The 16,309-nt window shown below is 56.2% G+C and overlaps 1 protein-coding gene across 28 annotated transcripts in view; it reads left to right on the top strand.

Annotated features, from left to right (window-relative positions):
* Positions 1-16,309, top strand: part of ABLIM2 (actin binding LIM protein family member 2) — a 96,626-nt gene that overhangs the window by 68,680 nt on the left and 11,637 nt on the right. For 10 of the 28 annotated variants that reach the window (XM_081130937.1, XM_081130943.1, XM_081130944.1 and 7 more), the window contains 3 exons: positions 5,275-5,327; positions 5,880-6,021; positions 13,009-13,070. In XM_081130937.1, the coding sequence (XP_080987063.1) occupies positions 5,275-5,327; positions 5,880-6,021; positions 13,009-13,070 (257 nt within the window). Of the gene's footprint in view, positions 1-3,500; positions 3,621-5,274; positions 5,328-5,879; positions 6,022-13,008; positions 13,071-16,309 lie in introns of all 28 variants that reach the window. The other 18 variants (XM_081130939.1, XM_081130933.1, XM_081130936.1 and 15 more) reach the window with 5 other exon arrangements.

The raw sequence follows: 16,309 nt of genomic DNA on the forward strand, positions 1-16,309 counted from the left end.
CCTGGCTGTGCTGGCCTCAGACCTGCCGTTTGCACAGCGTGGAGGGGCCGGCCCCTTGGCGGGGGGGGTGGGGGGCAGTAAGTGAGGGCGCGGAGTTGCTCGGCGGTGCAGGCCGGCCAGACCCACGCCAGAGCCTGAGCTGAGGCGTGGGGGGAGGGCAGGGTCACCGGTGATCCTCTGGGTCGTTCATCCAAAAGCCTCTGCCACCCAAAGGAAGTGAACGCCCGTTTGACCGAACCCTGAGCACAGACCAGATTCCTTGGAAGCCCCCAGAATTTGGGCCTGTTGATTGCTTTGTGAGATAAATTTCATACGGCGCCTGCTCGAGTGTAAATGGGGTCAGCATGTGGTTGCCGTGGACTTTCCTCCACCCGCGCTCAGCCGAGCCTCGGGAAGTAGCAGGTGTATTGCGCGCGTTTGACGCCAGTGCATGCAGATGTTTGGGTTTTGCGGGACGTCCCACCCCATCGGAGTGCACCCTGGCCGAAGCGTGCGCTGAGCGTGCAGGCAGGTGTGTGACCCTGTGTGTGCGCGTAAGGCCTCCGAGACCCGCCCCAGTCTCAGCCGACGGACCAGCCGGTCGCCTCTCGGGGACGGAGGAGCAGGACTAGGGCTGGAGAAGCCATCGCTTCACTTTCCAAACTCCGGAGACACACTCGGGGTGATGCTGTGGAGCTCCTGGGACATTTAATTAGTTTACGATAGTACAGTCAACGAGCTAAAACGTGATGGTTTTTAATTGATGTGTTTGTTTACTTGTCAACTCTCCAGACCCAACTCATCCAAAGTTTTTTTTAAAAAAATTAGCATCCCTCTTTCCTGATGGTCCTGTCTCCTTCCCCCAGGCCAACGGGCGGGGTGGGGGCGACGGTGCTGGGGACGAGATGACGCGCTCACGGGGCTGCCACGGAAGGCATCACCGCCACGCGCTGCACGCCCGGCACACAATAGCTCGTCCCCCCTGGCTCTCTGAGGCCCGGCGGCGAAGTGACCAGTCAGTGGCCAAGCTGAGGTCCCTACTCAGGTCTGCCTGGCCCCTGACCCCTGACCCCTGACCCTCTAGCCCTCATTTTACAGCATGTAGGGCCGAGCGGTATTTTTTTGTACTACATCAATTTCAGCTCGGCTTGGTTATGATTTAATGGCTTTTTGAGCAAAAGAGTAAGAAATAGAAGAAAGGAAGAAAAAGGGAATGATCGGGCGTTTTCAAAAGGGGAGACCCCCCCCGGGCAGACAGGAGCAGATGGGGAGTGGTCGCCATAGGACAGGCTGTGGGGGGAGCAGCCGGGCCTCCCCAGGGGGGCGTATACCACCCAGGGGCCAGGAGCTCCGGTGCCTCGGGGCATGTTTCTGATGTTCTCTTGAGCTCCAGGCACTTGCAGCCACGTTGTGAGGCTGCCACGGGTGAGAGCACCGCCCCCCCCCCCCCCCAGAGCCCGTCTCCGCTGGACAGTTGGTTCAAGGCCACCTCGCTCGCTTTCCGGTCCCAAGGAGGTTAGAGTGAGGCTGCACCGACCCTGAGCAGACTTCTGGTGGCCCAGCCCCTCAGTGGGGTGAAGCTGGGCCCGGTGTTTAGATGGTTTAAAATGATTCAAGAGCCTCAGGTTTAAAATGATTCAGCATGGCTCAGCGGGTGAGCATCGACCTAGGATCCAGGAGATCGGGGTTCGATTCCCGGTCAGGGCACAGGCCCGGGTTGCGGGCTAGATCCCCAGTTGGGGGCGTGCAGGAGGCAGCCGATCAATGACTCTCATCATTGATGTTTCTATCTCTCCCTCTCCTTTCCTCTCTCTGAAATCAATAAAGATATATTTTAAAAATAAATTTAAAAGAAAAGATTCAAGAGGCCCTGGCTGGTGTGGCTCAGTGGCTCGGTTGGTTGGGCGCTGTCCCATGCACTGAAAGGTCGCGGGTTCGATTCTCCGTCAGAGGACATGCCCGATTTCTGGCTCGATCCCCAGTAGGGGGCGTGCAGGAGGCAGCTGATTGATGTTTCCCCCATCAATGCGTCTGTCTCTCCCTCTCCCTCCCTCTCCTCTTTAAAATGAATTTTACAAAAATGAATTCAAGAGCAACATGAACGCCTCCCCAGCTTCCCAGGAGGCGGGCGTTGTCTCATCACCTCCAGCTGCCGACCGATGGACCCTGAGGGGTGTCAATCCCACCCTCTCTCCTTTCAGAGCCTCCCCCAGACCGGACAGTAGAGGGGACCCCGTGTGTCATACATCACGGCTGTTTATGTGGCCCCTGGTTTAAAACAGGGTGAATCATGTCTTGTGTGCCCCTAGGATACCTGGGGAGTGGGGTTGAGTCTTGTTTTGGTTTTGGGGTCCTCTTGGGATGGAAAAAAGGGAAGGCAGGCCCTGCATCCAGAAAGAAAGTTAGAGACCCCGCTGTCATCAGGATGCCACCCACACAGGTTCCTGAGGGACACACAGTGGACGTCGGCCTTTCCCGAGAGGGTCCCCGGGGCAGATGCCTCCCAGGCTCAGCAGGAGCTGCCTTGTGAGAAAGGGAAGGCGCACCCGCCTGGACCCCTCTGTCCTCTGAGGGGCCCTGTCCCTTCCTGACACGGAAGCAGCCAGCCTGCCACAAATTCGCCAGAGTTGGCCTCTGGATTACTCCTAAGCCTTCAAGCTCGAACCCCCTGCATGTCACGGTGTCCACATGTTCTCATGGGCTCCTCACAGCTCAGAGGGGCGGGCGCCATCTGCCCACTTTACAGATCAGGAAACTGAGGCTCGGAGCTGTAAGGAGCAGGCTGCAAACGATGCTGAGTGCCAGAGGGCTCCCGTGTCTCCTGTCCGGGCTCCCCTTTCCCAGGGGGCTGCCGTGGGATGTGCGGGCTGGCAGACGGGCTGCAGGTTCGAGGCGATGGTTTGAGGCTGTTTAGGAGTTGGCTGAGTTTGTAAATCTTGGTGGAGTCCCCCTCACAGACCGTGGGCTGTTTTGAGCCCTGGGTCTAGAAGTCTGGCCCCACCTGCTGTCCTCGGCTGTGTGAAGTCCTCGGACCCAGGGTGGCCTGTGGCTGGGTGGCCTGTCGCACTTCGGCCTGAACTCTGAGGGATGGGATTTTGCATCCCAAAGGGCCCTCGGTGGTTTCCCCACTTGCACATGACCCTGAGTATGGCTGTCCCTCTGGGGGCCTCTGCGCTGGCCTGGTTGTCCCTGGGGCTTGCCGGGCAGCCACCAAGAGTCGTGGCTGATGTATGGCCAGGCCCTCCAGGGTTGCACTCCCGAGGGCTGTTGTCTGGGCAACAGGAGAGCCCAACGGATTGGCATGCGTCCCCCTCTGGGCAGCCTGCCCCCTCCCTCTGCCTCCCTCCATCACCCAGCTCCTGCGCGGGCTCCTTGTTAATTTGCCTCTTTTTGCAGAGAGGGCTTTTTATTTTCACGCTGAGAATCGCTGTCTCTCCCGGGAGGAGAAACAGGTAGCCGTCGGGGGTAGCGGATCTTAGGGTGTCCAGAACGGTCTTCACCTGTGGCCTTATCTTGTCAAGGTCCCGTAGCCCAGTCCCCAGTGTCCCAGCTCTCGGGCCTGATGTCAGTCTTGTCCTTGGTGGTGCACGAGGCAGGCTGCTCCAAAAGGCTAGAAGGTCCGAGCCTTCGGCGGGCGGCAGGTAAGGAGCCCCCTGGCGTGTCCTTGCGGCGGCCGTGGTCTCTGTGGCGGGTGGGAAGGCCCCGGGGTTTTTCTTTTATTGCTCCGTGCATGGGGTCGGCATTTTATTTTTATTTATATATTTATTTTAAAATATGCTTTTATTGATTTCAGAGAGCAGAAGGGAGAGGGAGAGAGAGACAGAAACATCAATAATGAGAGAGTCATTGATCGGCTGCCTCCTGCATGCCCCCCGCTCGGGATCAAGCCCACAACCTGGGCATGTGCCCTGACCGGGAATCGAACCTCGATCTCCTGGATCCTAGGTCAACACTCAACCACTGAACCACACCGGCTGGGCAGGGGTCGGCGTTTTAGTACGAGGTGCCCGGGATGGGTCTTTACGGACTGAACTGGATGCTGTCTTATTGGATCAGACTTGGTAGGAGATCACATCAGTCCAGCTGGGCGACAACCCCCCTAAAGGCCCGTGGAACCCAGCTGACCTATGCACCCGAAGGTCTCGGTTTAATTCCCGGTCAGGACACATGCCCGGGTTGCGGGCTCAGTCCCCAGTGGGGGACGTGCAGGAGGCAGCCGATCGATGTTTCTTCAAGATCAATAAAAACATTTAAAAAAAAGTGGCCAGTTGGGAACACAGACGTGACCCAGCTCCACGGAGCGTTGTTGGGAAGGAAACGTGCTTGCCCTGTCCCACGCGGTCCCCTGTGGGTGTCTGTTGTGGCCACATCACTGCCTTTCATGGACTGTTTCCGGTGACTTGTGGGCGGCCAGCAGTGCGTAGGGTAGTCAGAGGAAGGACCCGGGAGTCAAACCGCCAGGGTTCAAAGGTCAGCCTCTGCCGCCCACCCATCCACGACCTTGAGAAAGGCAGGACATTGCTCTGAGCCTCGGGCCCCTGATCTGGGAAGCGGGCTGTGTGGACAGAGCAGCAACACCCCTGAGGCACCCCGCTGAGTCCCACGCAGGACGGGCTGGCCGAGTGCGGCCTCCTCCCACTTTGAAGTTAGACTTGGGGGCTTGGAAGTGTGTTGGTCAGGGTGCCAGTTGGCTGCATCTACAGGCAGGGCCAGTCTTGGTGTGGGGGGCTCGGCTGGAATTTTCATTAGGCCTCGCATCACGTGCCTGCTCTTGGTTTTTCGCTTGTTTGTTTTTGTTTTTCAAAGTTTTGTTTGAATCAGAATCTGTACAAGGTCAATATGTTTTATTAGTAGATTTTTTTAAAGTATGTTTTTATTGGTTTCAGAGAGGAAGGGAGAGGGAGAGATAGAAACATCAATGATAAGAAAGTCATTGATCGGCTGCCTCCTGCACGCTCCCTGCTGGGAATCGAGCCCGCGACCTGGGCATGTGCCCTGACCGGGAATCGAACCTGGACCTCCTGGTTCACAGGTTGATGCTCAACCACTGAGCTACACTGGCTGGGCTTGGTTTTAAGGACTGTCTCGTGCATGGGCCCATGGCCACTCCCATGCCCGGCTCCTGCCAAGCCTTCTTCGGCTCGCCTGGCTCCTCTCCCCTTCAAAGGCACTCGCGCTGGTGGCCTCATCTTTGATGATTTTCCGGTTTTGAGCATGATCATGGAGTTGGGGCTGCACCGTGAGAACCCGGAATAAATGGCGTGTTGCCCTGACAAATCAATGTTTCCCTTCCAGCCTCGAGGCGACTGGATGGGGAGGACGGGAGTTTCGACCAGGATAACAGGAAGGTAATGCAGGGGCAGATCCCGTTTCCAACAGGCTTGTGCGGAAACAAGTCTGGTTCTGTGGCCACTGGTCCAACTTCCAACCTCAGCCTCCTCCTCTTGGGTCCTGCTCCCTAGATGTCCCACGAGGCCACATGGAACAGGCACCAAATGCAAGGGTTGGGTGGGCTCCTTGCTCGGGGTGACTGAGACGATTGTTCTAGAACACACTTGGTGGGTGTTTTCAGAGGAAATACCTTAGGCTTTGGGGCCCCGCCGGCCCCAGGTGATGCACGAGGAAGGGGCATGGCTGTGTGCCCACAGCGCTGGCATTGCCCGAGCAGCCCACAGGTGGGGCTTGGCCATCCCGCTTCGGAAGCTGCTGCCCTTTCTTGTCCTAAAGGGAGGTGGGTGTGTCTGGGAAGAGCCCACGCGGCTCACCTGGCTCTCCCGCCCTGTGGGAAGCCATTCGGGCCCTGGACCACCCTGAGCCTCAGTCTCCTCATCTGTAAAGTGGGGCTGTGCCATTTCAGATGACCTTGAAATTCACGTGACTTTTTTTTTTTCTTTTCTCAGCAGAAGACCAGCTGGTTGATCCTCAAGGGGGACGCAGACACCAGGACTAACTCTCCAGACCTGGACAGCCAGTCCTTGTCCCACAGTAGCGGGACCGATAGAGACCCTCTCCAAACCATCTCGGGAGACAACTTTTACTCACGTGAGTGGTTCTTTTGAGCAAGGAGCTGTCCATGTGGCACGAGACACCTCTCAGCAAAGGGGCCCCAAAACTTCAAGCTGCTCCCCCGGATCTAAGCCTTGCTCTTTAAAAAAATATATAGGAGCAAACCGACAGACCTGAGGGCAAACTGGGGAGGGGGCAGGCCCTTTGTGCCTGCTGATTCCCGCGATGCGACGGACACTCGTTAGCTAGTGCTCGGCTCACAGCTGCGCCGACTGGTCCCCAAAACACTCTGGAGCCAGCAGGAGGGCAGGGAGCCAAGTCAGGCAAAGGGCCTCCCGGGCAGCCAGGCTGGACGAGGGGCTGTTTTGCTCCAGAGCAGATGCAAGCATGGTCCAGGCGGCGAGTCCAGACTCGGAGGTGATGGTGGCATTGTCCCCTGTCCCGTGCTAGTCCTGAGCCAGGGACCGGGAGCTGGGACTCTGTATCCTCAAAGAGAACGAGAGAGGTGATGTCGTGAAGCCGAAGTTAGGAGCCATCTCCAGATGTAGGCCAAGCTCCAGACGTGGTCCTCACTGCTGGAGGCCATACGCTGTCGAGCAGCATGTCGAGTACACTCGGGAGACCCCAGCGGGCAGAGCGTGGTTTTCTGGGGCGAGCTTGAGGCTTAGCCTGGGAATAGAGGCCGAGCCGGGATGGTCATGGGTGTGAGGACACAGAGGAAAGGTGCCGGCTCTGCCTGAGACAGGCCCGAGTTCAGGTCCCACTCACCATCACCAGCCGTTGGCAGCATTCCGCCTGTCCCTGGGCCCGGTTCCCGCTGCACCTGGCCAGGTGTTAGAGCCCTGGAGGAGGTGACCCATGTGCACAGCCCGTGCTCTGCCCGGCCCACAGTAGGTGCCCAGCAAACAGACCATCTGTCACCTTCATCCTCGTGCTGAAGGTGAAAGCGTCCTGATGGGAGGGGAAGGAGAAGCTCGGAAATTATTGTTGCTAAAGAAAAGCTCCAACAAAGGAAAGGTGGTTGTTTTGTGTGTGATCTTTGTAAGAAGGCGTCTGTAGCCCCCCCCACGCCTCTGTCCCTCCTGGGGTGCAGCTCTCCAAATGTCGGGGGCTCAGAGCTGGTGTGCTGCTGGGTTGATGTCACCATGGGAAGGTCACACCCAAAAAGTCCCCAAAGGGACATATCAGGACAGCAGCGTGCTTGTCCTGGAGCAGGTCTGGAAGGGACGTGGCAGCCTCCTGTCCCTCCAGCAGGCAGGTCGAGGGTACAGGGCTGGTCATAGGAGAACCAGGGAGCAGACTCCCGACCAGGCAACAGCAGCCGGTCCTCCAGCTCCTCTCTGTGTGCAGCACACAGGCCACAGGGGGTGTAGCACTTGCACACGGGCCCTGGGCAATCAGCATAGACAGGGGGCCTTTCCACTTTGAGCTCTGTCCTGACAGTGGTGTCTGGAAGGTGATGAGCCCCAGTTGCCCCTGCTCAGTAGCCCCACAGCAGCCCTCCCACACTGGGGGGCATTGAGGCTTCAGCCCCCAGGTCCAGCACTCTCAGAAAAATTATCTGGGAGTGCTCCAGTCCTTCCTCTGCAAGGCGGGTGGCATGCCCATTCCCCCTCCCGGCCGCTCTCCTCAGGGAGGCCAGCTGTTCCCCCCGGGGGTCCCCTCGTGTGTCTGTAGCCTGCCTGTGGCTCGGACTGAGGGAGGAGGGCACCCTCTGTGCTGCTGACCTGCACTGTGGCCGTCACCACTGTGCTCTGCTTCCCCATCTGCACGTGCCCCCGCGAGGTGCCCGGAGTTGTTCGAGGTGTCCCACACGTGGTAGACCCTGAGCGGCCCAGCTGTGCCAACTGTTTCCATGGGCCCGTCACACACCTGCAAGGGCTTGTTTGTCCGCCCCTTGCTGCATGTGGGATCCCAGGTGGAAATGGTCACTTCCCGTGCAGAGTGCACCTGCTTGCGGGAACTGATCGCCTGTGCTGGAGCCCAGGGTGTAAGTGGGCAATTTGTCCAGAGAACGAACAGCGTGTGTGTGTGTGTGTGTGTGTGCGTGTCCTTCACCTGATGCTTGCTTATGATGACAGTGACCATGACTCTGTCATCTGCTTGCCTTCTGCTGGTGTCCTGACGTCGTGTCCTCTGAGTGGGGGATCAGTGTGTCCGGCCTTTGCCGCTGTGACTTTACTCCACCCTGGTGACTCTGCCTAGCTTCCCTGCATGCATGAAGGTAGAGACAAGGACCCAGGCTGCTGGCTGCCTAGATTGGGCATGCCGTGCTCTCTGCCAGCCCCCTGAGAAATGTGGGCAAGATGGGCAGCACTCATAGAGGGTTACCCACCTCTTATCAGGGTTTCTTTGAGCCCCCCAAATATGAGTTCATCAATACCAGTTCCATTTGCAAACAACCATTCTAAACAGAGGGTTTGCACATAGCAAGGCACGCCCACCTGCATACGGTGACATTCATCTGTTAGCACCCGAGGAAGGTAGGACTGTGACATCCAACACAGTGGGCACCCAATAAATGTTTGTTGAATTGAGATGCATTAGATTCAACGGGTATTTATTGAGCCCCCACTCTGTGCCAGACGCTGTGTGGGGTGCCAGGGGCAACTGAGAAGACAAGAGCAGACCCTGCCCCAGAGAAGCATGCAGGGAGCCAGGAGAGGCAGAGACACCCATGGGAGCGAGCGCACCTGCATCCTGCCGCCACCTGCCAGGGTCCTGCGCGGGCCCCTGGGGACCAGTTACAACCTCATCCCACTTATGACACCATCAACACATCTCACCTCGGATTGAACCATCATTCAGTCATTCATCCATCTGTCCACCAAACATTTACTGAACACCTATTATGTGCTGGCCATGGAGCTAGGCAGCGCAGAGGTGGTGGTGAATTTGGCCCAGTCCCCATTCCCCAGCAGGGGAGAAGTCATTTGAGCAGAAGTGACAAACAAGTGTACCTCCCTCTCCTCAATAGCAGTGATTCTCAGCCAGCTCTGCCACCCTCTGCAAAGAGCGCCTCCTGCTGAATATTTATGGTAGACGACTGTGTGTTTCCCTTTGTACCACGCACATGGCGTTCTCTGGACCATGAATGTCGTCGGTTGTGTTGTTGATGAACCTACTTTCTGCACAGGAAGGGAATGGTGTTGATTTTTTGTTATAAGAAGAGGGTCTTGAGGCTTAAAGGAGGAGACACATGACCCGCGGAGGGACATGAGGTGATGGGGCTCCTCCCCTGGCCTGGACCCGGTAGGTGGGCCTGCTGTTGCTGTAGGTCCCATCTTCTTAACCCTCCAGGTCCTGGCCTCTCTTTTGAGGTTCCCCTGCCCCCCCGGGTGGTCATAGGTGTGTCAATGTCAGACAACCCCCCCAGTCCAGCTGGAGACCCTGCCCAGGGGACTCAGCGATCCCTAGAAAGTATGCTAGGCCCTTTCCTTAAACCTCAGCACATGAGAGGAGTGGGCAGGGCTTGGGGATCAGGGTGAGAATCGAAGCAGCAAAGATGGGTGCTCCCAGTGTGGGTGGCTGTGCCCCAACCCAGCCTGTGGATTTGTTGTTTGCGTCACCTTCTCTCAGTCCCTCCCCGTGGGGTCCCATGTTTGATGGGACATGTTTTTCTTCACCTGTTGCCCACCCCTGCCCGGGGCCTGGTCTGGGTCCAGGATCAGGGATCACCTCCCTGGGCCCCTCCCAGTGCCCAGTGGGCACGGAGGGAGGTGACAGCGACTCAGCCCGTTGTCCTCCCTGAGAGCAACGGGAAAGCGGGTTCGAGGTGCGGTCAGAAATGGCCTTTCTGCTGCTCTGTTATTCCTCTGGAGCTTCAAGCTGGGAATACATTGTCCTCACTTTTCTTGGTTTATGGCTGAAAGAAAGAGGCACCCCGATTTGCTGCCAGTCTCCTGAGAATATCAAGCAGCGTGGGCAATACACTTGGTTCGGGTGTCATGACCTGAGACCCCCAGGGGTGGATTCATCAGAACTGGAGGGACATCAGTGTCATTTCCCCGTTTTACGACAGGCTCCTGGAGGCATGGCCTACTGACCTCCAGTGACCATTCTGTGAGTGCCTTCTGGTTTCCAGCACCCACTGTGTAGGTGCTGGGGTCAAACAGAGGCCAGAACAGATAGCGTCCTGCCCTGAGGAGCTGATGTTTGGGGGGCAGGACACAGAAACAGTTAAAACACCCGGTATCTCAGTGCCATGCATGTCAGGAGGTTGGGAGGAACCGGAGTGAGTTTAAGTATAGTGGAAGGTGGCAGGTGAGCGAGACCTGAGGGTTCGGACTTGGCTGGTGCAGACACCTGTGGAAGGCATTCTCCACAGAGGTGGAAGTGTAACTGGGTCTGTGGGATGGCAAGGGGGCCCTGGCGGGGTAAAGGCTGCAATGTGTGGGGTCACGCAGGGCTTTGTTGGCTTTGGGAGGACCCCAGCCTGCCCAGGGGGTCACTGGGACTGCTGAAATCAACTGATGGCCGGTCCACCCCAAGAGATGCCCATTTTAATGGGTCTAGATAGTAGCCTAGGGAGAGAGGTAGTGGAGACTCCTCTCTCTTTGCTTTCTGCCACTAAGTAAAATGGAAAAATCCAGAAACAATAAAGCAGATAACCACAGAACTATGAAGAGGGACAGAGGAAGGGGGACTGGCTAGGGGGCTTGAAAAATGCAGGACTCCTTGTCTTTCACCTCCTGTGCAGTGGCACAAAGTGACTAGGTAGATGTTTTCCTCCCCTGGCCACACCAGCAGATGCTGAGCAGGAGGGCTACTGGCACCTGGCAGCCTGAAGAATGGGCCCAGGGGAACACTCTCCACCCACAGCCACTGTCTCCCACCCCACCTCAGGGCACAACCCAGGAAGTACATCTCACTCCCTTGGGGGGGAGTGAGCACCAGGAATACTAGGTGGGCTCAGCAGACCAGAAGAGCACTTTGACAAGCATTCTGAAAACTAAATTGTCATCAGAACCACAACCCATACTAAGCTAGGCCCTACATATTAAACCTAAACAGGGTGGTGGCCTGCTAAATAGGAGACTCAACTAGGACCCAGAGTCTCCAAAATGTCCAGGAACAATAGAGAATTAGTCTTCACACCCAGAACCACGAAGATAACTATTTGAATGAGAAAAGACAACAGACACAACACTGAGAAGAATCAGATGTTGGAGTTTCCCAACAGGATCTTTAAGGCAACCATCACAAAAATCCTTCAACACGTTACAAATACTCTTGAGACAGCTGGGGAAAAAAAAGGAAATCTCACCAAAGAGATATAACATAAGAAATAACCAAATGGAAATTATAGAACTGAAAAATAAAATAACCAAAATAAAAAATTTTACTGGATGGGCTCAGTAACAGACTAGAGAGGATGACAGAGGAGAGAATCAGAGAATCTGAACAACAGAGAGGAAGGAGAGAAGAGAGTGGGTCTGAAAAAATATTCAGAGAAATAGTGGCTCAAAACTAGCCACATTTAATAAAACATATAAACCTGCAGGGTCAAGAAAAAGTGAACCTCAAATAGGATAAATCCAAAGTAATCCACTCCAAAAACACATCATCATTAGACTTCAAAAATCTAAAGACAGAGAAAAAAATTCTTGAAAGTGGAAAGAGACAGGTTTTCTATAGGGGAACACCCAGGTCAGACGACAGCCGACTTCTGTCAGAAACCATGGAGGCCAGCGGGAAGTGGCACCACATTTTTTCAGGTGCTGACAAAGCATTGCTGTGGACGTGAATGCTAACTGGCTGAAAGTAGCCTTCAGGAATGACTGGGAAATAAAGACATTCTTGGACAAAGGAGGCCTTGTCTTGCAGCCCGGGACTGGGTGACCTTGGACAGGTCCCTCCGTGTCTGGGCCTCCATTTCCCTTCTGTGAAATGGGAGGAGTAAGCCCAGGCATTTTCCTGGAGCAGCCATGGGAGAGGCCGGGAGGAGTGAGGTGCAGCCCAGCAGGTCTGGCCCCAGGCCCCTCTCCCACTCTGTCTCCCAGCCCGATGTTCATCTGTTGTGTAAGCCGGAGTTCACGTAAGATTTCATGTGACAAGAGGGTCCCTCAGCTGGAAGATGTTTGAGAACTCTGACCTTGATGTCACAAAAGGCCCTTCCTCACCCACATCTGGAATCTTCCCAAGGATCCCCAGGGAGGCATTTCCTCCAGATGTGGCCTGTACAGGATTTTTTCTGCCCTCACTGAGTTTGTGAGGAACCCTTGGAATGAAAGTCATCTGGCTCAGCATCCTTTGCTCAGAGGGGGTGGGTGGGCTCTGCACAGCACCCACCTCGTGAATGTCAAGGGACATGACCTGCCATCCTCTCTGAGCCCTCGTGGGCAGCCCATCGGCTTCCCAGGTGCTGCTGGTCTTTGGCCCTGTGAGTCGTTGCCTGAGCAGCTGGGTGCTGGCCGGGGCTGGGGCCAGGGACCCCCAGATGAAGCAGACATGGGCTCTGCTCTTTATAGGCCCACAGGCTATGGAAAGACAGGCAGCTTTGGACAGGCCTCCTGCAGGTGCTTCCTGGGCTGGGGACCCTGTCTCTCTAAGGAGCCAGGCTCGGCCACTTGTCCTCATTTCCAGGACACAAGCCTCAATCATGTCTGAACCAGGAGGACACTTCAGGGAGCCCCCACTCTGCTCTTTGGAAGGGTTTTAATGTGAAATCCCCCAATTGCAAACAGCTCAAGATTAAAAATAAATAAATGCTCTCCAGGCCCTTTGGTTGGTAGTGGGCCTCCATTTGCCACTCCGGTTCGGGGTGGCACAGCCTTACCCCCAGCCATCAGAGAACACAGGGTGGGGTCAGGCTCTGGGATGTTCCTGGTGATGTGGGTGGACTGGCGGATGTCCCCACCTCCCTGGCTTCTTCCTCAGTCCCTGGGATAGAGGTCATGCCTGCGGCAAGATATAACCCTCAGGGGCCCTCCTGTGTCACCCGCCAGCCCCCATCCTGGATTTCCTCCTGCGCTGGGCCGCACCTGGCACGTGCGTGACGGACCTGTGCTGTGTCTGTTTCAGGATTCCCCTATTCCAAATCTGACCCTCTCCCCGGACATGGAAAGAATGGCTTGGACCACCGGGTAGGTACTCCCCTCCCTGGCACACCAAATACTAACCTCACTGTGAGCCTGAGCGATTCCCACAGCTTACTGACCACACAGCCAGGAGGAGGGCCCCGGGGACCCTGCTCGCCCACCTGCCTGTGCCTGCTGCTCCACCAGGGGCCACACGTCACGTCTCCAGACCAGACAGAAGGAAGCAACACCCCTTCCCCCTCCCACTCAGCCCCGACCCCCAGGGAGGCTCAGTGTGTAAGGGCAGGGAGATGGGGGCCACCCATGGCCTCCTTCTGTGACCTAGAACCTAGTAAGGACCTTAAATGTGAGCCAGGGATGCTCCTCTTTTCCTGGAATGCCACTGCCCCTCACTGTCATCGCCTGATATCACCTTTGTGCCCACTGCAGGTGTCATTGGCACCTGTGATTATCACACAGAATTTCTCTGACTGCTCCCAGCTGAAGGCTGGCTGGATCCCTCCCCATCTAAAGGACAACCCAGGTAGTTTGGTGCCTGACTTGTCCCCCGCTAGGGGCAAGACCCTGATGAAGAGTTGCCCACTTCTGTCCCTCTCCCCACAGCTTCACGAGGTCTCCAGTGAGGACCCCTCAGGTGAGGTGGGGCCTGATGACACCAGAGCCCCTCCCACACACACACATAGCCCAGGAGCCCTTCCCACTGAGGACCCTTTTCCATAAACCGAGGCACTTCAGCCTCGAGAGAAGCCACCCAAGGCTGATCCCGCATTTGCTGATTTGTGGCGGTCTCAGCAATAAGTGGAGCCCCGGGACAGCTCTCCAGCCTCCCCCAGCAGGATCTCGTAGCCAGGGGCCAGGCCGCTGAGACAGGGCTAAGAATAGGAAGGCGTCCCCAGAGCCACAGGCGTCCTCAGCTTCTCGGCCTGCCCCAGGCTCTGCTGGACATGCTTCTGTGTGTGTCCTGGGCCTGGCCACTGCGCTGGCTCCGCCAGCTTGTCCCGGAATGGGCCTCGTCAGGTCGTGCATGCTGCCTGCTTCTTCCACTTTCCTTCAGTTGGTTTGTCCACTCTTTGTGTCCACACGGAAAGTGGGGGATGGGAAAGCAGGACGGACGTCCACTGGACACTCGCAGCCCAGGAAGCTGAGTGTCAGAACAGCCAGCAGCAGGCAGTGACTTCTGGGGACACATGCCACCTTGCCACATGGACACCTGGCCTGTTCTTCAGAGAAGGACCACTGGCCACCGGCAGATCCAGGTGGTAGCCCCCGGAGAAACCCTGATGCTATATATGAACAGCCTGAATTTTCCTACGAGAGGACAGAGTCTGATTAGAATTCATAGTCTAAAGAGGAGTCACCCATGCACAGGGGCCGATTTATAAAGCAGGAGTAACACTCATAATTTTAAGTGCACCAAACCTGATAAAATGCAAGTCCACAGGTTGCTGTCGCAACAAGCATGGTGGGTGATCTGATTATGGTGCTTTGGAATCGGACACACGAATCTAGTGAGGATAATAAAAGGTACTCGGAGCCCTGGAGTAACGCAGACAGCAGACCACCTAGCAGGCGTGTGGGAAACGTGTGTCTTTGAACCAGGTTTTCACATGTCCACAAAGCACTGATAAAAATATGCGTGTATGTGACTACGAGGAGAACCTTAACAAGTTAACGAAACCTGGTGTTTTCCAGCCAGAAAGCTGGACAGGGCGCCTGCGTCAGCATCAGACAGCCCTGAGTTCAAATCCCCGCTCTGCCTCTGAGGGGGATGCGTTTGGGCAAGTTACGTACATTTCCTGACTCTATTTCTGAGTCTTTAAAAATTGTCCTCACATCATAAGATTGTTGTGGGAACAGATAACATCATGGCTGTGAAGTCTCATAGCTCTGCAGTGTGGGCCCCACCTGAGGAATCATCTGGAAAGCAAGTTCCTACCCCTTCTTTCCAGGTCAGCGGTTGCTAAGTGGGGTGGCACCATCCAGCGTGAGCTTTAGGAAGAAAAGCATGTGGCCAATGGTGAATGGCCACAATGTCACTCCTACTATTAGCAATTCTAGCATAATTTTTGAAGAGTAAAACACACGAGTGAAATTCTTTACAGTGCCATGTATTCGCTCTGTGACCTTGGGCAAGTTGCTTAACCTCTCTGGGCCTTGTCTACAAAATGGTAATAATAATGCCATCTCGTAGGGTTGAGCCGGGATTAGTGAATGTGGCTGTAGAGCAGCTGGTGCATAACAACACCAGAAATATGGGAGAGGTAAATGGTGTGTTACCTTTACCTTCTGTGGTCCTCTGCTGAGAACTGCAGGGGAGCCCCACAGGGGATGCGCCTGTTGGAGCGGCCTTGGCGGGGTTCTCCTGGCCACTTAGCTCTCCTGCCAGCCCAGACATAGAGCAGCAACCCAAGGCTGCCTTGCACCAGAGAGGCCTTGAGGCCCCCAGCCCCACTTGGCACCCAGAAGACTGGGAGACTGTTATTCCCCTGCTCTGGGCTGACCCTCCGCTCCACTCGCCACCCGGATGGCGCCCCGCCCTCCCTCCTGGGAGGCTCTGTCTGTCTCAGAGGCTGGCAGAGCAGAGGAAGCTGATTTTGCCCCTGGGAAGGGGTTCCAGCGGCCCAAGGTGGCTGCGGTGGCCAGCTTGGCGGCCTGTGATACGGGGCAGTGGTCACTGGGGGGCAGCAGTTTCCTTCTGTATCACAGAAGGGAGGCAGGTTTGCCCCATTTGGTTCCAGGAAGAGGTTCCGGGACCAGACAGGTGCACCTGGGGACGCTTGTCAGTGTCCTGAGAACAGGTCTCAGAAAAGTGTTGGAGCTGCGGAGAATGACTGTCGCAGGTTCCCTGGGAGGGCGCAGCCGGCCGGGGGCTCCAGGGCTGGGATGAGATTGGCCAGTAAGGCAGGTACCAGGGCTCAGTAATCAATATAAAGGATGTTCTAACGCAATGTTTTTAAAAATCCGAAGTAATGCGGTCCTTCCACGATGAACAAAATATCAAACATTTACACAGAGACCAGCTCCGACCCTGCACTTAAGGTGCTCACCCCATGCACCGCCTCGGTTTCCCCTGTTTGGGGGGAAGGGCCCTGGTCTCGCTGCCCTCTGAGGCCTCTCTGCCCGCACTCGCCAGGCCTGGGCTCCCCACTCACGGCCTCTGCCGTGAGTTAGGGCTGAAAACCTTTTTCCTGTAACACAATCCGAAGGTAGAGCCCGTCACCTCCCCTCCAACTGCGGACTCTCTCCTTTGAAACTGAACCCCTGCACCCAACTTTGGAAATGCT

Source organism: Miniopterus schreibersii (assembly GCF_964146895.1).
Source record: "Miniopterus schreibersii genome assembly, chromosome: 1".
Taxonomy (NCBI): Eukaryota; Metazoa; Chordata; class Mammalia; order Chiroptera; family Miniopteridae; genus Miniopterus; species Miniopterus schreibersii.